Here is a 25,214-nt window from a genome sequence, read left to right as displayed (position 1 = left end):
GAGTCCACATAAAATTTATTGCAATCATATGTTACCTACATTTCATACCATCTTGTTATGAGCACATGAATTATATTCCTGAGAGTACCTTATAACGTTAAATGTCTATGCCAGGTTGAAGCTGATTTAAAAGCCCCGTAGATATGTAGAACATTAGTGCAACTTAGCTATACAAGTTGATGTTAAAAGTTTAAAATCAACTACTTTGACCACAGGAAATGACCAGACAGCAACAGAGGTCAAAAGTGACAAACTACCATCAATCAATGACTTGGACAGCATTTTTGGCCCAGTATTATCCCCCAAGTCTGTTGCTCCTAATGCGGATGATAAGGATAAGTGGATCAGTTTTTCTGATCCATCCTTGGAAAACGTAACTCCAGAAGTGACTTCAAGGGAAAAAGTGGTGTCCCCACCAGTGGCTTCAGAAACTCCAGATGAGTCTCCACAGGCTGAAACCTCTCGTGTTCCATCTCCACTCAATTTAGAAGAGGTTCAGAAGAAAGTTTCTGAGCAGGCCCACGTTAAAGATGATAACTTAGCATCAGCAGCATCTCCTAAAGATTTTGGGGTGGGACAGAGAGCAACACCACCTCCCCCTCCACCGCCTACCTACAGAACAGTGGTGTCATCACCTGGACCCAGCTCTGGCGGTGGCACAGGAAGCACCAGTGGTATGTTTGAAACAGCTTTGAGTGTGCTTCAGTGTGGCCTTGAATGCTGCCATGTAAATACAAAACCTCTTTAGCTTCTCTTAGTTGGTTGGCTTTTAAGCTTCAGTCATCCCCTTTGTTTGATTGTACTGTGCCCAGTGGCTTGTTTAATTCAGTGCTCTTGTGGTCCAACTTAACCTTGAACCCTTGATAATGTATTTTTCCTTTCCTCCCATTGCTGAATGTCTAGTGTCTTGTGGGGGGTGGGCTTTATTTCCTTAATACAAGATAGGAGGGAAAGCTGTTATTTCAAGTGAGGATTTTTCTAATGCTGCATACGTGCAAAGAAGGGGGAAGGGTTGCTGCAGGATGAACTCTGTTCCCCTCTCTTCACTTCCATAGTGATGTATCTGACAATGAGCTGAAAATTATAGCCAGCATTCTCCCCAACCATGCTTCAGGCAGGTTGCCTGCTTTGGTCTTGTTTTCTTTTGTTTCATTTCAAGTACCTGCACATTTATGTACTCAAAGATCTGTTTACTTTTTTTTTCTGCTGCATTTTTCTTTAAATTGTATTTTTCTTTAAACAGTGCTTGGGGGAGGAGGGAAGTTTCTTCATAACTGATATTAGAGTCAGCCAATCAGCTTAGTTTGAGAAGGGAGTGAAGTTGCTTGATGACTGGCTTAAGGGTTGTTAAATGAGTACTATGTAAATCCAGATCAAAAGAAAAAGCTCCATCTGAGCCAAATCTGGGCAACAAGATAGTATATATTTCAGATATCTGGTAAGGATGCATGAACTTCACAGTAATGATGTTTGATGCCTAAGCATGCTGCATTTTATGCTCACAACCAGACTGTGACCTGATGTGTGAGCTCACACCGAATTTGAGCAGCTACCAAACAGGTCCTGGGGAGGATTCAGAACTTCCACAGGCTCACAATTGAAAATATGTCTGTTTGAACATACCCTAAATTTATCAGCTTTGATGTGGGGTGGGTACTGAACCTCTCTGGCTATGTAATCATGCCTCCTTTCTGCACCAAATGGGAATAGTTTCTTAGCACACACAAAATTTTGCAGAGGATAGTTGTCCAAGGAGGTGGGTAACACAGATTGATACTCTGTACCTCTGCTTCCTGGCTTACTGTAACAAAGGGAATTACAGTTCTCAAATGAGCCTTTAAAAGGAGTTCAGTTGGCCTATTTGTTTTAATTTTTTTGTTTGAGAATGGCTGTAGGCCTTAGATAGCAAACTGTAGAGAGCAAATTGCAAAATTCTTAACTGTTGAGGGCAGGAATTAAATTTCAGACATAGTGTCCCAATACCAAGCTGTTCTAACAGCTCCCAAAGACTTCTATAGGAATAAACAAATGCTTTTAGTAACCTTTAAGAAGACAAGCATGCTATTTAAGGAAGGAAATGCATTTTTATGTTGAGCCAACAATCCCTATAAATAGGGATGCAGTGAAAGAGGGCTATTCTCATGTAGAAACATTGTTAAAGGACAGGCAGTGCAATCCTAAGGGATGCTGTGGTGGAGGCATACAGATAACTGCATAACTTCTGCAGCACTAGTCCACAGGGAGATATGCCAATGGGCAAACCTGGGCAGGCACAGGCAGCAGAGCAAGTACTTCAGTCTCCATAGAAACACCAAAGACCTTTAAGAGAACTTATTTGCAGCTATGGAGTGGGATGTCATCAATATACAGATGACACTGGACTCTATATCACACTATCCAAATCATCGCAGGATGCAGTAGAAGACTTGGGTCACCGCCTGACAGTGGTGGCTGAAAGCAAACAAATTAAAATTGAACCCAAACAAGACTAAAGTGATGCTCATTGGGAAGGCAGAGATCTTGAAGGACATTGTAGTCCCCACTTTTGATGGAGTTTGTCTGACCCTTGCAGACTCAGTTATGAGCCTACTGGATCCCGAACAACTGCTAGAAAAGCAAGTTAAGGCTGCTGCAAAAAAGGCTTTCTACAATCTCACTCTAGCCTGGAAAATGGCTTCCTATAATGCCATGGCTGATCTGGCCATCTGGATCCATGCTATGGTAACATCAAGACTTGACTATTGTAATGCACAATACATAGATCTCCCACCTAGGTTAACTAGGAGACTCCAATTGGTGCAAAATGCTGCAGCTCAGTTATTATCGGAAACTAGCAGGAGCATGTATATCAGTCCCATTCAGCAATCACTCTGCCAGCTACCTATCAGTAACTGTGCTCAGTTCAAGGTATGGGCTATCACATACAAAGCTCTTCATGGCCTTGGTCCAGCATACCTATGGGACCACCTCTCTCCCTATGTTCCTCTGCGGCAGCTTCACTCATCTGAACTGGGTCTCCTGCAAGTGCCACCCTGTACCTGGGTGAAATCAACAGCTGCCCATACACGTGCATTCTCTGTGGTGGCCCCCATCCTATGGTCTGCCTAAAGATGTCAGGAGAGCTCCTGTTCTCCTGGCTTTCTGCAAATGGTACAAAACCAAATTATTCAAAAGGGCTTTTTTCCTCAGCTAGGAAGGCTGTATTGTAGGGAGGTGGTCTCAAAGAGATACTTCACTAACAAGATAGGAATCATAGACTTCACCACTATGTTGCCTTACATCCTATCTGTTGCTTTAAGTATGTGCTCCTGTGTACTACCTGTTGCTTTAGGTATGATCCTACTGGTTACTTCTCTGTTGTCTAATGTCAGTCCTATATTTACTTGTGCTCTGTTTCAGCATTTCTTCAACTTTGTATTGGATTTTTGCTACTGTTATGTCTTTGTAAACTTGCATTTATTTACCCAGTGGCATCATTTATTAAAATGTCGTTGATATTGACTGTACTAATCCCACACTATGTAATCCGCCTTGTGTCTCAACGAGAAAAGCAGACTATGACATAAATAATAATAAAAATAAATAAAAACAACTGCCATTGACAGCTCCATGAGTGGCAGCTGTAAGTGCAGCCAATTTCCAGCTGTGAGTGTGGCTGTTGCCTCTCAGTGCCACTGCCTCAAATACAGCCAGTGAACAGAGTGGAAAGAACCCACAACTGCAGCTCCCTGGCAGAGGCACTTGGCTTGAGAAGCCCTGTTGCCAGCCCAGATGGGACACCCATCCCACTGGAAGACAGGGCAACCACCGCATTGCTGGGGAGGGCCAGATTGGCAGAAAAAGCACCACTCACTTGCAAACATCCCAACTCTGAGCCATACACACCCTTCCCCTGGAAAAGTAAAAACAGAAAGATAAAGGGACCAAAAAGACCTAGACCTGTCTTGAACCCTCAGTCCCCAAGCCCTAGGGCCAGGAGATGAAGTCTCCAGGAGACATGCCAACAGGGACTAGACACCCTGCTGCAAATCTGATGTCAGCACAGCACTAGGGGAGGCAATATAATACCACACAGATTAGAATGGCTCAGCGGAAAGGCACTGTGATAGCATGACTGGAGCTCCTGGTTCAAACCTCTCTTGTGCAGAAGGGAGAGGCAGGCCCCAGGTTTGACTTTTGCCCCTCCCCCACAAATAGTAAAAGAGGGAGCAGGATGGTCTAGCCAATGGGGTACCCTAGAGACTCATCATTTTGGATGGGATATAGCTCCACATCTCCCCTCTTCTGCAACCATGGCAGCAGTGCCCTAGCATAGACCTTGGATCTCCCCTATGTGCTACCAATTTGCATGGGTTATTAGACACCAGCAGTGCTGTGGGAGAGTGTCTGAGACCCTTAGAGACCCTCTCCCCAGAACAGCCACACACTATCTAGGACAACCCTCCAAGTTACATCCAGCCTTCTGCAGTATTTGTGAGGAATAAGAAGGGGTATGAGGAGCTGTGTGTGGGCTCAGCCTCTAAGGTGCCACTGGACAACTGCTCCATTGTACAGCAGAACAAAACAGAGGTCCAGTGGTGCCAGGAAAACCTACTGGAGCCACCTCAGTATTACCATCCCTAAGCCAGAACCCATCCTCTGGGATGTGTGAAGGGACAGCCCATCGAGGAAGCGACAGATGGGGAGGAGTTGGGGCAGGGAGGGGCTAGTGTCATCTGCACATAAGTAAACAGACAGGGGTCAAGTTGTGGGACAACCCAGACTTTATTAAAGTGCAAATCCTGAAGGGGGTCCCAGGACTCAGGTTGCCAACTTGAGGAGGCAAGTTGAACCATCCCTAGTGCTGTGTGCTCATGAACGAGGCAGATTCCCAGGTCAAACTGCTGCCTGAGGAAGGATACTCAAGGAACCAAGCTGGAAACACAGCCTGAGCAGAGTAATGGGAACTGTAATGGCCATACCCCCAGGTCTCCCTGCTGGATTGCCACATGCATGATGGAAAAAAGAGAGATGTGCTAAATTGGCAAAGGACATGGCCTTGGCATCAGCCACAGTCAACTCTGCAGTGCCCTGGGAGGCTTTATAAGCCCATGTTGGGGAGGGTGTCCCAGGCGACCCCACCGAGGCAGATGCTGCTGCCATCCAAATGACACCCTTTCCATCGTGGGAGTGCTCGGTGGGTGGCAAAGATGGGTTTGTTGCTGCTGCTGCATTGGGATTTGATCCTACAAGGGAATGAGTCTCAGAGTTGCTTGGCCTCCTTATCAAGGGGGCCAGCTCCCAGCCACCCTGACCCACAGTTGTGCCCTATCCTCTGCCTTGAGAGGAAACTAACAGTCTGCTAACAGTCCTTTTTTTACTGCTGCAAGCATCCCCTGCTGCCACCCCCCCCCCAAGGCAACTCTGTCAAGTACACTTCCCTGGGAGCCTGCCCCATTGATAGATGGGCCATGGTGCCTAGAAGGTCAGGTTACCCCTCCCCCCCTGCAATATGCAGCTGGCCTTGGTTGTGGAGGCCCTTCTTGTGAGGCAGCACCCAGCCTCATGCAAGGGGAACTGGGGAGGTGGATGTGGTAAATGGAGCCAGGGTGGATGGATCCCCTGTTCTTGCTTACCTGTCAGTGTGTCCTTACCACTTTGAGCCAAGCCTCTGGAGATGAGGTACCTGTTAGCGGTTTGCAATGAGAAACAGTAGTCAAACATTCTGGACTTTGCTTTCTTCCAGTGGTGTAAGTGCTAAGTGTTAACCCTACCAAAGTGCTCACTCTGTTTTTTTCCCACCACCAAGGGGCCTCACACTTTAAGTCTGTATGACGGGGAGCACTGAGAAAGAGCCCCATGCCCCGCCCTCTACTTACTGAGTTTAGGGGTGTCCTAGCAGGTGTTGATGTAGGATGAGGAGACTATAATTGGGTGCTGGGGAAGGTCCTGGTTACTTCTGGGGTGAGAGGGGATTGATTGGGGCTGTAGTTGGCATCCTATGCTCTTCCAAGCCATTTGCATGTGGCCATGCAGGTGGTGGTGGCTGACTTTTCTCTTTGCATGGGCACCTATGGGCTGTGCCGTCTTTTTTCATAACATAACTGCCCAACCTTGTTTGGGGTGTTACCCAGTCTGGAGCAGCTTAGGAAGCTGACTAACTCCCAGGCCACACCCTATTTTGCCCATTCCCATGCTGGCGGAGGGATTTACCCCTGCGGCCCTGTGACAGCTGGCTACAGTGGGGCACCACCAGTGCCGCAGCTTGGCAGGGCACTGCTGGGGAGCTGCAGCGGAGTAATGGGCTTACATCAACGTAAATGTGAGATACATCAGTTTAAGGGCTTGTTGGCTCCCTGAGCACTTTCAGCACCCCCACTTAGCATTGGTCTACTTTCCTTGTGATGAAGGGTAGTGACATTTTTGAGGTAGCTTCAGATAAATCCCTTTTTCTTAATACATTTTTTTAATGTAAAAGAGTATTGTGCATCCTGTTAGAGTTTATGAGTATTGGTTTCAGATAAGTTTGTTTGGAAAAATTATTCATATTTTTCCTTCTCTACATTCATATATTTTCTGTAGAGGTTCACATATTAAATAGGTGAGCTCAAAAGGAATGAAATGGCCTAGCAATAATATTGCAGCAATACCCATACACTGACAAGTCTGAATAAAAAAAACTGCAAGAACAGGAAGCCAAACACACATTCTCTTCCGCAGTTCCCATTCGCACAGAGCAACTGAGGACAGAGAGCCTAAAATTAGCCACATCTTTAGCAGTTCCCAAGTGGGGAACCTTTTAACAGAGGGTAGTTAAAGTACGCCTGGGTGTCAAAACCCCTGCTTTGCACTCATTCTCAGCAATTTAGAAACATCTCACAATGCATTTCATTTTTGAGAAATTTTCACAGACGCTCTTCTAAATTTGGTGCATAAGCATTGTATGTGATGTGGATGAGGCAGCAGTCTTGTGTGCCGTTGCTACAACAGACTGGCACATCATGGAAGATAGTTCCCATATGTAGATCCTGTTACTGCACTGGGACAAAGTTTCGGGGAAGAGCAAGTCCCACCTAGAATAAGAAGCAAGGCTATTGAATACTGCACATTAAGAGTTTTCTAGGAGAACTCCTAAAGGATAAGTGCTGCTTAATGATTGGAGAGAGATGAATGATATTAAGAAAGAAGACATTTTCTCTCTCAGTTATCCACAAGTCTACTGAACAATCAATTTCAAAGCAGTGCCTTTTCCTCTGGCAACAAATGCACAATTAATAAACTAAATAGACACTAATTTTAAGTGTTTGTTCATGTAGATTAACACAACACATACAGGAATAAGGAGTTCATTTGGAGGTTTAGGTGGAAAGTCATCTAATGAATCTAGTAATCTATTGAATCTAATAATGCACCTTTTCATTGACTTGTATGCAGTGACAAAGAAATCTATTATAAGTGCAAAGAATCAGAACAAAACAAAAAAGGAAGAACAAGAGACCTGTTCCACAAGATCCAAGAACTCAAAGGGAAATTCAAGCCGTGGTTTGGGATGCTGAAAAATCAACATGGAAATACAGTATCTGATTGGGAAAAAATAAAGGAAAGATGGAAACAATACACTGAAGAACTATACAGAAGAGATGGATGGATGACAGATACCTTTGAAGAAGAAACTTTTGACAAAGAACCAGAAATCTTAGAAATTGAAGAAAAAGCTGCACTCGAACCAATTGGGAGAAACAAAGCACCTCTTGAAGATGGAATACTAATAGAGCTATTTCAAACTACAGAAATGTAGTCCATCAAAATCTTAACAAGAACCTGTCAACAAATATGAAAAACAAAACAATGGCCCACAGACTGGAAACGCTCAGTCTGCAATCTAATTTTTAAAAAGGGGCTGCCAAAACAGTGCAGCAACTATCAAGATCAAAAAGAGTCCAGTAGCACCTTTAAGACTAACCAACTTTATTGTAGCATAAGCTTTCGAGAATCACAGCTCTCTTCGTCAGATGCATCTGATGAAGATAACTGTGATTCTCGAAAGCTTATGCTACAATAAAGTTGGTTAGTCTTAAAGGTGCTACTGGACTCTTTTTGATTTTGCTACTACAGACTAACACGGCTAACTCCTCTGCATCTGCAACTATCAAGCTATTGCATTAATTTCCCATACAAGCAAAGTGAGAGTGTTAAAAGAAATGGGGGTGCCACAACATCTGATTGTTTTGATGAGCAACCTGTACACTGTACACTGGACCTGTATACTGGACAAGAGGCTACTGCCAGGACAGAATATTGGGGAAACAGAATGATTTCCAATTGGCAGAGGTGTCAGACAAGCAGGGCCGGTGCTACCATTAGGCCAACTAGGCGGCCGCCTAGGGTGCAGACCTCAGAGGGGCACTGAACTGACCAGTTTTATACAGATTAATTTTTTTTAAAAAGCAACTGACAATTTATGTTTTTATTTTAAAATAAATACAACAGTGCTATAGAATATAATTAATTATAACATCTTCTCTGCACCCCCTATCACTTGCAAAAGTCCCACTGGCACCAGCCACTGTGGTCTGCCTCCTGGGGTTATTAAACAGGGCAGAAGTGGAGAAGAAAACCTATTGAGCATCCCCCAACAAGGTAGGGGGAATAGCCCTCTCAACAGACAATCAGGTGTGATGAGGGTTTTCAATAAGTTTTGATAGATGCTACTGAGATTGCAAAGGAGCTTGGAATATTACCAAACTTTGAGAAAGAACAAGTTAGAAAAAGGAGAAAGAAACAGCAGTTTGAGTATTAGGCCCAAGAAGAGGCAAAACAAGATCCAAAGTAGAAATTCAAAGTAAGTTTCTATTATGCTGTCTTAGACATGGCCATACAATCTATTGAAGAGAGATTCCAACAACTACAACAATATAATTCCCTATTTGGCTTCCTGTAAGATATATACAGTATCAACAAAAAATTTACTGAAGACATATTTAAAGCCTGCAAGAATTTGGAAAAATCACTGATGAACAATGAAAATAAAGATATTGATGCTGGAGATCTGCGCTGTGAACTTATAGCAATAGTTTGAAGTCTTCCAAAGTCTATGCCACCACAAGGAGTGCTTTTCTTCATAATGCAACAAAAACTCCTGGATAGCGTGCCTATCCTTTCTGTTACTCTGAGGATCCTTCTCACATTTCCAGTGTCAGTGGCAATTGGTGAATGAAGCTTTTCAAAGCTCAAACTTATAAAAACGTACATAATTCAACAATGCTGCAAAAGAAACTAATTGGTTTGGCAATTACATCAACTGAGCATGCCCAAATATCAGCACTTGACCTGAAGAAATTGGTGATAAAATTTGCAACGGAAAAGGCATACAAAATGAGATTTTTCATGTTCTTGAAATGGAAACATTCAAGAGATTTAAATTTTAACATCACAATTCACAGGATTATTCAAAATTACCATCAGAGCCCATTGTGACATAATATAACAGGCTCCAGCAGTGGACGCTGGACTGAGCCGCCCCATGCCACAGCGGGCCGCCAGGCTGGGCCACCCCGCACCACAGCGGGTGGCCAATCTGGGCAGTCCCATTGCCCAACAGGCCAGACAGCCCTATGCCACAGCGGGCCACTGGACCAGGCAGCCCCTCATCGCAGTGAGCCAGGCAGCTCTGCACCAGAGCAAGCTGGGCTGGGCCACCCTGCATCGTAGTGAGTTGCCAGGCCGGGTTGCTCTGCATTGCAGCAGGGTGCTGGTCTGGGCAGCCCCAGACTGCAATGGAACGGGCAGCCCCATGCAGCAGTGGACCACTGAGCTGGGCCGCACCAGGCCCTGAGGCAGTGAGAAGGTCTGGGGCCATGGCATCATGTCTTCCCACTGCCACACTGGTCCTTCCTGAGCCTCCAAAAGCCCCAAGGCAGCTGGAAGGCCTCGTGACTGTGGGAAGGCCCTGGGGTTTTCTGGGCCTCTGGAGGCCCCAAGGAGACGGTGGAGAGGCAAACCATTTTGCTCCAACTCGCTTCTTATCCCTGCATACTGCGCCTGCAGGGGGATAAGAAGTGAGTTGTCGGCAACTCACTTAAGTTTAAGGATGATTTGTGATTTGCGTGTGAAAACTGATCTGTATTCGAGAAAGAAAATCAAAGATTGTTGTATTCCTTATTCTTGCAATTTTTTTAAACAATTAGCAATTTCAAGTTTTGTGCTTTACATTTTTCCTACAATTCTTCTGTTTTTGAAAATTGGTTAGCAGTGGGGGGAGGGGTGCAAGTAAGCCTTGCCTAGGGTGCAAAGAAGCCTGGCACCGGCCCTGCAGACAAGGATGCATATTATCTCCCTACCTGTTCAACCTCTATGTAGAGCACATCATAAAGAAAGCTGGATTCGATCTAGAAGAAGGTAGAGTGAAAATTGGTGGAAGGAACAGTAACAATTTGCTATATGCAGATGATAACATCTTACTGGCAGAAAATAGTGAAGACTTGAAATGACTACGGTTGAAGGTTAAAGGAGAAAGCACTAGAACAGGATTACAGCTGAACATCAAGAAGACAAAACTAATAACTACTGAGGAATTACACAATTTTAAAGTTGAAAATGAAGAAATTGAAATTGTACAAGATTTTCTATTCCTCGGCTCAATCATCAACCAAAAGGGAGATTGCAACCGAGAAAGCAAAAGAAGATTGTGATTTGGAAGAGCAGCTGTGAGGGAAGTAGAAAAGATCCTTAAAGATAAGGATGTCTCTCTGGGGACCCAAGATAAAGATAATCCAAACTATGGTGTTCTCCATTATTATGTATGTATGTATGTATGTATGTATGTATGTATGTATGTATGTATGTATGTATGTATGTATGTATGTATGTGACAGTTGGACAATGAAGAAAGCTGACAGGAAGAAAATGTGGTGCTGGAGGAGAGTTTTGCAGAGTTTTGCAGATACCATGGACAGCCAAAAAGACAAATACATAGGTTCTAGATCAAATAAAGCCTGAATCATCTCTAGAAGCTAAAATGACAAAACTGAGGCTATCGTACTTTGGTCACATCATGAGAAAATAAGATTCTCTGGAAAAGTCAGTAATGCTAGGAACAGTGGAAAGCAGTAGGAAAAGAGGAAGACCTAAAACAAGATGGCTTGACTCCATAAAAGAAGCCACGCCCTCCAGTTTGCAGGATCTGAGCAAGTCTGTTAATAATAGGACATTTTGGAGGTCTTTCATTTATAGAGTCACCAGAGGCCAGAGGCGACTTGACAGCACATAACACACACACATCTAGCGAACAAAGTGGAACAAAGGCTGCAGAACATGACTTTCCCACCAAGCCCTCCCCCTTGTGCTCCAGGGCATCAAGGGACCCTCAAACAGTGGAGGACTGCAGTAGGTGGGAAGTTCCTTTACGTGTAACAGCAAGAGTGTTTTTGCACTGGTGGAAGTGCACCTTTTGATCCTTTCCAAGATTTTAAACAACTATACAACATTAATTGTTTTTATGACAATTTGGAGTGTCTCCTAGTTGTCCTGACCAGAATCAGGGCTGTTTCAAGTGGGCACCTCACTTTTGGAATACCTTTCTACATGAGGTTCACCTGGCTGATACCTTACTTTCCTTTCAGTTTCAGACCAACCATTTTACTCCAGCTTTTCACTAAGGTGTTGAATTCTTTTAAAGCTGTTTTTATCATCTGTTCATTTTAGGCTGTTGTTTTATGCTGTTTTTATCCTTTGGCTTGCATTTAATGAGCTGTTTTGTGATTTGTTTATTATTGTTAATTTTAATGCTGTTTGTGTGGTTTTATTATATGGTTTTGTTTTGTGAGCTGTATTAAGCAGGTCTCTGGACTGGCAGCATATAAATTTTCTAAATAAATAAACACTGCTCTGTTGGTGCCTCTAAGATATTATTTTATCGCAATCACAAAGCTGATGGATGTGTTCTTGAACAATTCCCTTTCATTTCAGTGGAATTTCATAGTACAGTCTTCTGGTGGGTTGTGTCGCCTATGCAATACGGTTGTATGTGCTGTCGTATGTGCTGTGCAATATGGTTGTATGTGCTGTCGTAATTTTTAATTTTTGTATAAGTAATAGTGGCAAGTATTTAATTGGCCTGCAGAGTTTCCCCACATTCCTCTCTGTTCCTGCAGCCCCTATTAACAGATTATTCTCAGGGTTGCTGGACCCCTTGGAAGAATAGATGTACAGGCTGGGGGCTGAAGAGAGAAGGGGCAGGGTTCTCCTCAATGGATCTGTGCTTGCAGGAGGAGGAGGAGATGTAGGAATGGAGAGGTGTGTGGGAATAGGTGGTTGGATATAGGCCAGTCTTCCAGTTCCTCAAAATCCATATGTTCAGAGCTTCCAAGAACTTCAGTAACCCTTAATAGGGCGTCTTCAAAGTGATTCAGTGATCTGAAATTAATAATTTTGCATATATTTTGGAGAATTGGGTTTTTAATACTGGTTTAAGTAAGAAAACAATGGTTTGGGGTGTGTAGAATTTTTCATGAGTAAAATCTGTTTTAAACTGTCAGCAGTTTTCTAAGAACAACTGGGAAAAGGAAGTATTTAGAATATGCTTAGCAAAAGAAACATCTAATAATCATTTATATCAAAGTATTCTTCAAGGTCCATCTACATTCCCTGATAGTTGTGTGAGGGAAAAAGAGAGAATTGTGCACTGTTTGCATGAAACGTGATCAGTCACTGGGTGGATCCAAACATCCTCTAAGGAGCCTTCCTCCAGCCTAAGGAAACTTCCTCCAATTTAGGTGGCTCTTCCTTCAACAGATCCACCTCAGTGCTTCTGTACAAAATTATAGTGCTGATGTGATAAACCTTGTCAGTAGCCATGGAAAATATGGGGAATCTGTGTTGCATAGGGGAATATCCCCTTTCTTTCCCTCTTTTAAATAAAACATGGTCAATTACTTTCCAGAAAGTGTTCTTTTGATCTTGTGAAGGAGAGCGGCAAACTAAAAATATTGCACATTGGAAAATAAAAGCACAAATATTGTTTGAAATTTAAAAATCATGTTTTAGGACCTTTTTTTGATATTACCCCTAGCACCATGTAGTTCCTTCCTTTGCCACTCAGGAATGTTGGAAGTTTATAGTCAAGTGGAAAGAATCTATGCTGTGGATTCTTCTCATTCTTTAATTGTTCTAGTTTCTAAAAAGGTAATGCTAGAATGTGACAAGGATATGGCATGGACTCCACTTGTGTGACAGTGGACTTCTGAAAATATTGAGAAGTGCAGGAAAGAACTACATTGATTCTATAGAGGGTAATCTCAAGGATCCTTAAATGGGAGTCCTATTGCACTCCAACTCCAATGATAACAGAAGGCCTGAAATTATCTAAGTTGGAATGGTATTGCTCAGTGTACCAAACCTTTCTAAAGCATCAGCATCTCATCTATGCAACTAAATATTCTCTTTTTTGTTCAACTTCTTGGGGTACAGGTTTAACAATAATTAATTAAAATGTAGAACTATTTTCCTACACTTTTTAGTATATTTTTACATTGTGGCTAGAAACTTTCTTAATTTTTCCCTGCCTGCATTTTATTCTGAGTCACGATGTAATCAGTCCTCTCATCAGTCTAGTTGTCTTAATTGTTCTCTGATTGTTTAGCATCTTACAATCAAAGAAAAGGAACTATGCAAACTTTGTCCATTTCACTGCAACTCACTGTTCATTAAGTGTCTAGGTGTTCATTGTAACATCATTGCTTTCTGTAACAGCCCCAATTACATGTGCATAGCAAGAACACATTGTGCCTTTATACCAAGTAGATATTAAGGAAAGTGCAAGCTCCAGGGGTGCCCCCCCAAAAGGACAATATTCTGGTCTCTTTAGCAACTAACTGTCATCTAAACTGAATGCAGTTTACCAAGTGCTGCTCCATTATTTAAGTGAATGTGGATTATACAGGAGCAGCATGTTAAATGTAGCCACAATGTCTTCTTTGTTGAGTGCATGAGAAACTTAGCAGCAGAGGCCAATGCTTTTTGATTTTATTGTGACTAGTTAATGCCTTCTGAACTTTCTTTCTGCAGTTCCCATCCACACATATGAATTGTCTTGTCATGCAGTATTTGCCAACATGACGCAAAAGTGGTTTTGGCAGTTGTTTGCTTGATGGCCTGCTATGTGTTGGAGGGTACTACCTTGGGATGGGGAGGACTGAGAGAGAGCAGCCTTATAGCATATTTATAAATGTGTGTTTATTTCAGGGTCGTCATCTCCTGCGCGCCCTGCAACCCCACTGGCGCCCTGCAGCAGCACCACTCCCCCACCTCCTCCACCTAGACCTCCGTCTCGTCCAAAATTGCCTCCAGGAAAGCCTGGGGTTGGGGATGTGGTATGTGTTGCTTTCTTCATAATGAAATTGAAACACTGTATTTTTTGTTCCAACATGATACTGATAAGTATAGGTGAACAAATAATTCATAACAAAGTAATGATGAGTTAATTCCCCTTTACTTGAACCTGTTCATAGAAGAAACGCTGACAACTGATTAGCAGATTATGCATAAACAATCAATAATTCAGTGTTTGAAAAGGCAGGTTAGTTTCATGGGGCTTGATAATACATAATTTATCATGTCAGAAAACAATCCTGATACAAAACACACGTGTAAGAAGGCAAATGTGTTTGAACAAGAAGATTTAAAGCAGTTCTCTACAAATTAAGAGTGCTATGATTCCTGCCATTGTATTTTACGGTGCTCACATGCTGCTTGATGTTGGTATAAAGTGCAAAAGTTCTTGAATAGAAATGAAGAAAGAATAGAGGTTAGGGTCATCCTCTCTCAGCTGACTGACTAGTAAAGCACTGCATTCATCTTGGACAGGCATGTCAGTCCTGTGCCCTGAGCCTGGCCATAGATTTTCTTGTACTTCTGAGCTTGGCAGGCTCAACTTTGTTTTTGTTTGTTTAGTGTATTTTTACTCCATCCTTCTTCCAAGGATTCCCCTTCCATTCCTTCTCCATACTATCCTTGCAACAACCCCATGAGATAGGTTAGGCTGAGAGTTTAACTGGCCCATGGTGACCCACTAGGTTTCATGGCAAGTCGGGTTTTGAAACTGTGTCCGACCCCTAATCCAGTGTTTTAACCACTACATGACATAACATACAACAAACACTCACATTTCTTTGGAAACTGAAATGAAACAGCATGTCTTCCTCAAAGCAAAGTGCTAATCTTGGCTTGGCTTTGCCTCTCCAGTCTAGGAGGTGCTTCAGAAAAGCTCAACAGACATTGCCTGTGCATGTGCTGAGAGTGCCAGTTCAGAAGTAGCTATCTTGGTCAAAGGGGAATGCTTGGCTTCAAATCTCCCATTTCTTTGTGAATAGCCTGCTTCTGGAGCAGCCATTTTGTGATGGTACTCATTACTTCTTTCTGAAAATTGTAAAACAGCTACAGGCTCAACAAAGTTGAGGATGCCTTATCTAGGCACCTGTTGAATCAGGTACGTTCAAAAGCCATGCAGCCTTTATTAATCAAAACTAGTCACCATGAGAGTGGCACATACTTTTTACATAAATTGTAACTTCCAAACAAATGTGACAGTTTGGGTTCCAAGGTCCCTAAACTCTCCTGGCAGGGAGTCTGCTCCCAGCATACGTGCAAAAAGCGCATGTGCTCCTGGAGCCAATGTGATGAAGTCACTTCCAGAAGTGAAATTGTCACACCAGCTGTGAGAGCACTCCTGCACTCTGTGCAGGGCCAGTTCTTTGAGAATCAGCCTGTTTGGGGCCAAAATCAGCCCCAAATGAAACGTGGGAGCACTCCTGCAGCCAGTACAATGATGTCATTTCCAGAAGAGACATCATTGTGTCCATCAGAAGCACGTGCACCGTGCATGTTCCCGTGGTGCCTGCCAGTTTTTGCCAGCAACCAGTGGGCAAGCAAGTAAACTGCTGGGAGATTGCTTCTACTGGTGAGCAACTGGGATCCCCCAGTAACGATCTACATGCTGTTTTAATCGTTTTTCACACTCAAGTGCTTTCTGTGTAGGGAAAAGTGTGACCTTTGAAGCACCACTGTATTGTAAAATCGATTTCCTGTGAAAAATCTGAAAAGATACCCACCATTATGGTGATACAAGCCCATGAACAAATTGGCATGAATTTTGCAATTCAGCTATAGACACTTTGTCCATTTAGTCTCATCCTGCTGACTTTTTCTCAGCAAGGCTTTCTCATCTTTGCTAAAATATAGGTTACCTACATTAAAGTGTACAGTGGAACATGCAATTATCCTAGTGAGAAACCTTGTAGTAGGTGAACAGCAGCTGAAAAATCGATCCGTGTGTAGATCATCTTAAATGTCTATGGATTAATTCTGAGTGTCTCAAGGGCCTAGGAAGATAGCATACATGGTTAGCAGTATTTATGAGTTCATTCATATTCAGTGAAAGTGATGGCAATGATATTTTTATTCTTGTGTTGTATGTTTTTCTGCAGTCCAGACCTTTTAGCCCACCAATTCACTCCTCCAGTCCTCCTCCAATAGCACCTTTAGCTCGTGCTGAAAGCACCTCTTCCATTTCGTCCACCAACTCCTTGAGTGCAGCCACTACTCCCACAATTGGTAAAAAAAAGCTTTTTTCTTTTGAAACACAGTTTTTGTGAGCGGAATGGCTTTTTAAAATTTCTGAAACCCTTTGTTTGGTTATGTTTTCGTTGTTTTCTGTTGTCATCATGTTATGTTAAAGCACTTTTTTAATATGATGGAAAATTGCAACTTTGTTGAACTATAAAATGACTCTGTGATATGTATATATAGATAATGGCCAGGATCTAAAGGGGCACACACACACACACGTTCTGCACATTAACCTTCTTTTTTTCTTTTTGGCTAAGTACCTCTACAGAAAACATTCCCCTTTTTCTTTTTTAAATTTCCAGTGGGCACAAAAGTGTTTCTAATTGAATGCAAGAACTTTTTAAATGGGAAATCAGGTCAGGAGGAGGAACAGAGCTGATGTGCTGGCAGATATTCCACATGGAAAGCTCTTGTTTCCAAAATCCAAGCTACTTTTTAATTTGGGGAAAATTTACAATACTTTGGATGTTCAGTGGGACTTTTCTGTGAAGACACACAGAAAACAGTACGTTCCTGGAGCAGTTCTGTGTATCCTTTTGGATGCTGGCCAGTATATTTCTAAAAACTGTAGTTCCAGTGACTATAAAGCAAAACTAAAAGCATGAACATTTAGTAAATAGTACAGAGTGTTGCTAAATGAGTTAGATGTAGTTAAACTAGAAAAGTAGTGAAAAGGGAGACATAGTTCCTTAATAAGGAACGATGGCAAACGACAGCAGGAACTGAAACTGCACTATGATTACTAGAAAGTGACGCTATAAACCAAGATTATTGGCTGCTTTGATAGGAGAGACCATCTTCTGAAATTTTAGAAATATTTCAGAATGTCTCTGACATGAAGCCTTTTTGTATTTGGAATGCAGAAAATTGGACTGAAAAATAAAGTAGAGGATAGGTTAGATAAATATTCTGTTGCTGACAGCATCTAGATTGGGATGCCTTTGGCTTGGTTTCATTCTTGTTCTTCTCTGTTCTCTTTGTTCCCCACTTTTTTCAGGCCAACATATATTTGGGGTTTTTTGCCATTCTTGATTTCATTTGCGGGTCTTGGTTTATCTATCTACTTTTAAATCTGATCTTTCTGATAAAGTTATTTTGTGCTACAGACTCCAAGTTTTCTTTTAAGATTTGGCTCTCTTTTCATCAATATTTCTGCTTCTTCTACACGTTATTTCTTGTTTCCTCCAATTTTCATTGTATGCTATGGGGTTTTTTTTCAAAAAACGGTTATTCTTTATTTCACATACGTTTGGACCCGTTCTGCTATTAGTTTAAACTTTGCTTTGTGAGTGTTTCCACCTTGTAGCTCAGTTTTTTCTTAACCAAATTGTCAAGATGACTGTCCTCAGTGAGTGGCAACCAGTTGGATGTTACTTTCAAGGAAGTCAAAGCTGACAATCTGGAAAACCAAAATGAAGGTTGAATCCACATTACCTCGGCGCGTCCCGGTGTTGCACTAAATGTTCGCTAAACACCTGGGAGTATAGCGTCTTTCAAGTGCGATTTCTGAATCGCGCTAGAAAGACTCTATACTTCCAGGTGTTTAGCGAACATTTAGTGCAACACCGGGACGCGCCAAGGTAATGTGGATTCAGCCGAAGTGTGTGTGTGGGGGGGGTGTCTTTATTTTAGCAATAGCCATGAAAATAGTGTTTCCCACATTTATGGGAAACACAATCATATTATTTTTAGGTATTTATTTATTAGAAAGTGATAATGTCCGCTTACAACTGGAGCATATATTCAAACCTCCAGTAGTAAAGTGGTTTGAAATGCTTGTGTTTTTAGTCTGTCCTTCTGAAAAACCTAAGATCACATTTATTACTCTTTGCACATTGCATGTCTGTTGGATGGTGCGGAGGGAGAAGAGTGCTTGAGTTAATTTTCTAATGTTGTGCTTCTTTCTTCATATACCTATATGCTTTGCTCCTTCGTGCTGCTGGTCAATAAAATGACTATAGTGATGGCAATGCATGACAGTCAGTGGACTGACTAGCATTGAAATGCATACTTACAATTTCAAATTATTTTAATGAAGAGGCTGTGTCATCTTTGCCCCACTGTCTGCAAGTATATATTTTTCATGGGTGCAACTTTTTCAATGCTTCATCAGTGTAACTTTTTATGAGATATGTTGAGTAATGTGCTTTTATCATTAATCACATTTAGGAACTCAAGTTTGCAAACAGGTTGACTGAATTGGTTTGTGAAAAGAGCTATCTATTAGTTGGAATATGTAATTTAGATTTTGTGCATGTATAACAGGCAATCAAACCATGCACCATTTTCCATTAAAATAATATTTTTGCATATATAAGCATAGCCATAATTTCTTCTGAGTGTAGGAGAGACAGCAGGCATACTCAGTTTTCACTATCCATATTTTCTGCTAGTGAATGTAAAATTGCTCTTTACTTGTGTTTCATTTTCATTCTATTTTTGTCAGTGTAAAATTTCAGAAACATACATAATAAAGATCTATAAATAAATGAGATGCTTTCTACATTTCTAAAGAAATTGCTGTGATTTGTAATAACTACTGCTGGTTTCTGCTTTATCTGGTATCACAATTGTGGAAGTGAAGGTAAACACTGTATACCAGAATCAAGATTCTTGGCATGTTATGCAACTTGATTTCACAGATTTGGCTGCCTTTCCTATTGACGTATAGAGAGAGATGCTTTGACTACAAAAATATCCCTAATATTTTATTTTATAAATAAAATATTTATAATCCATATTTTGCTAACTTGTGCCAAGGTAGCAGCCAGCGTAATATAATTTTCAAATAAATTAGATTACTAAGAAAAATCAAATAGCATTTTATCCTCACCACGACCCTGTGAGGCAGGTTAGGTTGAGAATGTGTGACTGGCTCAAAGTCACTCATTGAGCTTCCATAAGACATTGATTTTCCAATGTAAAGTGTGGTTTGATCCTGGTTCTCCCAATTCCTGTTCTGAAACTCTTAATGACTACACCACACTGGCTTTTGGGATGGCTGCTGTTGAACAGTAGCAAACAGCCACGGCTGAGAATATCATGCAAATCTCACAGTAGCAAGTCGCCCAATTGTTGATGCCAGGGCTGGCCCCTCCAGGCCAAAGCAGCCCTAGAAAATAACAGCCCCGTACCCTCCCCCTGACAGAAACTAAGGCTTGAAGCCTGGCAATACAGTTGGGGTTACCTAGCAATGGTCACTGAAAGCATTTGTTTCTTAAAGCAACAGGTGCTGCTTCTATTATTTAAGGGGGGGTTAACCCCCTTGGTGTGTTTTTTTTAAGTTTTCACATTTTTCTGCACCCCTGAGGTTTTTCTCAGGTTTATAGAAAGATCTGTCTTGTCTATTCATGGCTCCAGTCTCTGGATTTAAGGGTCTACAGATTTGGCCATGCTGAAAATTAGACATAATGATAATTAAAATATCCATTTCTACAATGTCAGAAAAAGGCAGCCTGAAATGTAGGCGTTATAATCTTTCCTTATTGAACACTAGTGAGTCCTCCTCATATTCATAATCCTAGGGCCTCTCTGAAATAATTTTATTCCAAAGAGTTACATTAGATATAAATACCTGGAAGAAAGAGGTCCATCCTCCTTATTTAATATTCACAGTGCTTTCTACCTCTAAGTCCTTTTGCATGAACCCTTCTATATACAGCTGTCAAATGTTATCTTAAGCCTGCCACAAAATCATAGTATCATTTGCTTTCTTGAACTCAAATAAATGTTCCTGTTTCTTCCTTTAAGCTTTTTTAGTGATGGAATTAGATACCCCAATAAATAGTAGTCCAGGAAGTTCTTGGAATTGCAGCCCTTTAAAAGAGTCTTTGGTGAACCAAAAGCCTTATCTAAAACAAATGTTATTATTGTAGCTATGACTAGATAATACAGCATTCTTTAAAGAGAGGAGCTCCATAAAAAGCCTGTGGTTGTAAATGATCATCCAAGAATTTGATTCAAATCAAGACAGAAAATATGATTCAGTAGTCATACACATTTTAGGCTGCTCTTTCTATTGGAAATGTTTGCATGTTTATAAGATGTCCTGTTTTGTATGTTAGAATTATCAAAGCTACAGCAGCCTTTTTCTATGTTGTCTTGAAGGTCTTTGGGTATTTATTGAGCATATAGTGGGATAAAAAGACTGCAGTACAAAATTATTGAGGAAACTGGAGAAATTCAGAATTAAAATTGTTAATAAGAAGTTACTCATTGGCACTTTATCGTCCCAGTTGGGTTTAGTCATTGTTTACTTGTTAATTGCAAGTAGCATGAGTACTATGTATTGTCGAAGGCTTTCATGGCTGGAGAACGATGGTTGTTGTGGGTTTTCCGGGCTGTATTGCCGTGGTCTTGGCATTGTAGTTCCTGACGTTTCGCCAGCAGCTGTGGCTGGCATCTTCAGAGGTGTAGCACCAAAAGACAGAGATCTCTCAGTGTCACAGTGTGGAAAAGATGTAGGTCATTTGTATCTACTCAGGAGGGGTGGGGTTGAGCTGAGTCATCCTGTAAGAGTTTCCCAGGGTGTGGAATGCTAATGGCGGGAGGCTTCACTGTATCCTGAGGAGGTTCTTTTGCATATGGATTGGTGCTTGATGTGCTAATCTTCTCTGCAGGGCTATTGTCGGGGATAGAATGTTTTGTTAGCCTGGTGTTTTTCAGAACTGGAAACCATGCTCTGTTCATTCTTAAGGTTTCTTCTTTCCTGTTGAAGTTTTGCTTAAGCTTGTGAATTTCAATGGCTTCCCTGTGCAGTCTGACAAAGTAGTTGGAAGTGTTGTCCAGTCTTTTGGTGTCCTGGAATAAGATACTGTGCCCTGTTTGAGTTAGGCTATGTTCAGCCACGGCTGATTTTTCAGGTTGTCCAAGTCTGCAGTGTCTTTCATGTTCTTTTATTCTTGTCTGGATGCTATGCTTTGTGGTCCCGATGTACACTTGTCCACAGCTGCAGGGTATACGGTATACTCCTGCAGAGGTGAGGGGTCTCTACTGTGGACACTCTTACAGGATGACTCAGCTCAACCCCACCCCTCCTGAGTAGATTTAAATGACCTGCCAACAGCTTTTCCACACTGTGACACTGAGAGATCTCTGTCTTTTGGTGCTACACCTCTGAAGATGCCAGCCACAGCTGCTGGCGAAACGTCAGGAACTACAATGCCAAGACCACGGCAATACAGCCTGGAAAACCCACAACAACCAGCATGAGTACTGTTTTTGATGATAATAATAAGATCAAGAATTGGGTGCTAAATATTTTAACATGCACTGAGTTAGTCAGCCTGCTCAGTCTCTTAACTTTTAAATAGCCAGGTGTTCCGTAATCAGTATGTGTCTATTCCTAGAAACTTGAGCTGATGTAGGATTTGCTTCTAGACATGGCCATGAGAATGCTTACTTTCACACACAAAACGAACTATTTCTGGGCTGTTTTCTTTAATGCATTAAGCACAGGCACATTTTTTGTAATATTGGGGCCAACGTGTTTTGTCCTTTGGTATTGTTGATTGTTCATGGCTGTGTATAGATGGTATAGATGAGTATGTTCGTTGTTGTAAGATAAAAATATCATTAAAAGTTCATATTCTATGTTCTCTTTACCACTCTCCCTAAGTAGGGACAGAGGGATATTCCCCCAAAGTATCTTCATTTTAGCAATTTCCCTTTAGTTTTCCCAAGCAACAAAACATCACTTTTAGTAGTTTTCCAAAATATATTCTCTGGAACAAAATAACTGGGACTAAGTTGTCCTGTTTTCAAGGAATAAACATTAATCACCTTTTTGAAGGTCCCACCTATATAAAAAGACAATTGATACCATAAAAGTTTGTATAACCAATTAGTATATGGTAGTACATGTGTGCATCCCACTTAAACCGATGCAATAAGAGGTGATAAATGTGCTTTAATAGTTTGGTATGTAAAGAGCTCCCAGCTCATGGCAGTTTCATAGCTACAGGACAAGTTGGCAACTCCTGTGAGCTTATTGGACCTCTACTAAATTACTTACCTGTGAAAGGCATTGTTCAAAACCACAGCTGTATTTATTTATTAGCTGTGTCTCCATGTTTCATATTTGAAGTAGCTTAAAGTAAAACAATCCAATAGTTTTTAAAATCATTGAGTTTAAGAAGTATATGGTAGGAACCTATTTTCCCCTATTTATTACAGATTATATTTGCTAAGAATTACTTTTTACTATGTTGGGACTTGGACTCAGTGGAGTCACAAAGTGGGAGGCCATTGGTAAAAAGCCATTAGCACCAGTGAAAGCAGAGCATATTTGGATTAAACATTGGATTAAACATTGGCCTCCAATTGTAGGATCCATTGGACAATAGAATGTGTCACTGGGGAAATTTGGTCCATCTTGTTTTTTGGAGGTTTTTAAGATGAATGAATTATCACATGTGATTTAGTTTAAGGAGCTGTTGCTGTAGGCTGGAGTCAATGGAGTCCTTTTCAGTTCTATGATTTTAATAATGGAAAGTAGTGACTATTCATAAGATACTTGTAAATAAAGAGTAATATTTGGCAATGATTAACCAGCACACATCAGTCTACACTGCCTTCCTGTGTGTTAATGTTCTAATTGCAAAGAACTATCCCATATATATGAAGTTTGCACATGGGAATATAACACAGAATTATTTCATTTACTTGTCTGTCTTTTTTGTATTTGACTTTAGGTTTGTGTAGTGATTGTTGCATACAATTTTGATAATAAAAAGTGATGTGTCCACCATTTCTATGTCTATTATCTTTATTTTTTCATTATAATGTTTGTGTTTTGGTTAATAAGCAAGCTATTTGATTTTCATTTGGAATTTGTGTTTTCATCCTTTTCTTTTACATTTCTTTTGCTCATGGGTTTCAGAAGATGATGCTTATGTTGACAAACTGCCCACCTTTGAAAGGCACTGTGAAACTCCTGCAGGTACTGTACTAGCAGAGTGGTTTCAAGAAAACTGGATTAAAAATCCAAGTCATTGTCATCTGAATGCCTCCTTCACAACCACCCTCACCTCCATGAGTGTCAAGTGCATATAAGTACATTCTATCGACCAGTGGAGCTCATGCCACACACACAAAAATGCAGCATAGTGCATGACGATGTTCCAATGTCCAAAATTTGGGAGAGGTGACATACTATTGATGTGCAATTCTTCTATATGTAAAGAATAACTTTACTACGCAAGAAATATTCTTCACCTAATATTTATTTTTTACATAGATCCTGCTTTTCCGGTATTCAGAGTGGTTTACAAAGTTCCCAGACATTCTCTTATCCAGGCAATTTAGAGGGCCAAATTTACTTCGTTTTAGAAACAGAACTGCATCATATGCTTTCATTTTTTGTTCATGTTTCCTGGACTTCAAGTTGTATGAGTCAAAGTAACTGGTAATTTTTGGCTAGAGCAGGCAAAATATAGCTTTAAAAACTTTTTTTTTGAGCTGGAACCCTCTGAAGAATAAAGTTCGTGCACTTAACTAACTTAACTAAAGAAATTCTGCCCAATAATCTAATAATCTCAATTCAGTTTTTTTAGAACATCGGAGATAGAGGTTGACGCCCCTTGGGAAGTCCATCCATGTTGAAGATCCATAAAAACATAATGCCATAATAATAATGCATGACTGTCTCAAGAAGAATGCATGTAAGCTCCAGAATCATTATCAGGTTTTCCCTTTCAGTTTTTATTCCCCTTTCAAGACAATGGTTCAGTGATGCATTTTTAGATGTGTTCATGCACCACTGTGCCTCCCAAAATTACAACAGTGTCTTTTGAAAGTAATTGGGATGCAGCCCTAAATGAAAATTATACCCAGAGCTAGTGCTACAATACCTATTTTTCCACAACAGGAAACTTCTTCAATCCTCCTTCCTAACCAGACAGTTATTCAGTGGGCAAAAATTCTCTTCCATCTAGGATTCCATAGCTTGCTTTTTTGCTTTTTGTTTCCCCAAGCAAAACAAGAATATTGTTTTCAGTCCCCCTCCACTGCTCCTTGCACGTTAACGCCTTGCAGCAACTCTTCTTCCCCTGTAGTGAGATTAATTACCTGCTTCTGTGACTCACACTTATGTCCTTCTCTCTCCCTCTCCTTAACCTTTCCCATCCCGCTTCAACTCCTGGCCATACAGAGAATGAACAGCCTTCCCTCGTCTGGTTTGACAGAGGAAAGTTTTATTTGACTTTTGAAGGTAAGTAGTACATAGCATACTGGGTTGGACCATTTAAAACTCCCCTTTGCTCTTATTATTTAATAAAAGCCGTTTGGTTTCCTTTTTTAAAAGAGAGAGAAAAAGAAAAGAGAAACCCATTCTACCTTTTTGTATGGAAATGCTATGACTACTTTTAAAAACATGACAAGTTCAACCTTTTTAATTCGGTGTATAAAACTGTGCCTCTTCAATTGTTATATTTTAATTTTAGGAAGGAAAGGGGAGAATCACTCAATAATGACATCAAAAAGAGTCCAGTAGCACCTTTAAGACTAACCAATTTTATTGTAGCATAAGCTTTCAAGAATCAAGTTCTCTTCGTCAGATGCATGGTACAGAAACTGGTCAAATATTTGACCAGTCTCTGTATCATGCATCTGAC

The 25,214-nt window shown here is 41.1% G+C and overlaps 1 protein-coding gene across 1 annotated transcript in view; it reads left to right on the top strand.

The window, feature by feature from the left end:
* Positions 1-25,214, top strand: part of SGIP1 (SH3GL interacting endocytic adaptor 1) — a 174,280-nt gene that overhangs the window by 93,889 nt on the left and 55,177 nt on the right. The window contains exons 16-19 of the mRNA XM_054980385.1: positions 216-674; positions 14,221-14,348; positions 16,461-16,587; positions 24,752-24,811. Of these exons, the coding sequence (XP_054836360.1) occupies positions 216-674; positions 14,221-14,348; positions 16,461-16,587; positions 24,752-24,811 (774 nt within the window). The remainder of the gene's footprint in view (positions 1-215; positions 675-14,220; positions 14,349-16,460; positions 16,588-24,751; positions 24,812-25,214) is intronic.

Source organism: Eublepharis macularius, chromosome 5, assembly GCF_028583425.1.
Source record: "Eublepharis macularius isolate TG4126 chromosome 5, MPM_Emac_v1.0, whole genome shotgun sequence".
Taxonomy (NCBI): Eukaryota; Metazoa; Chordata; class Lepidosauria; order Squamata; family Eublepharidae; genus Eublepharis; species Eublepharis macularius.
This window is presented reverse-complemented; position numbering and strand designations above follow the sequence as displayed.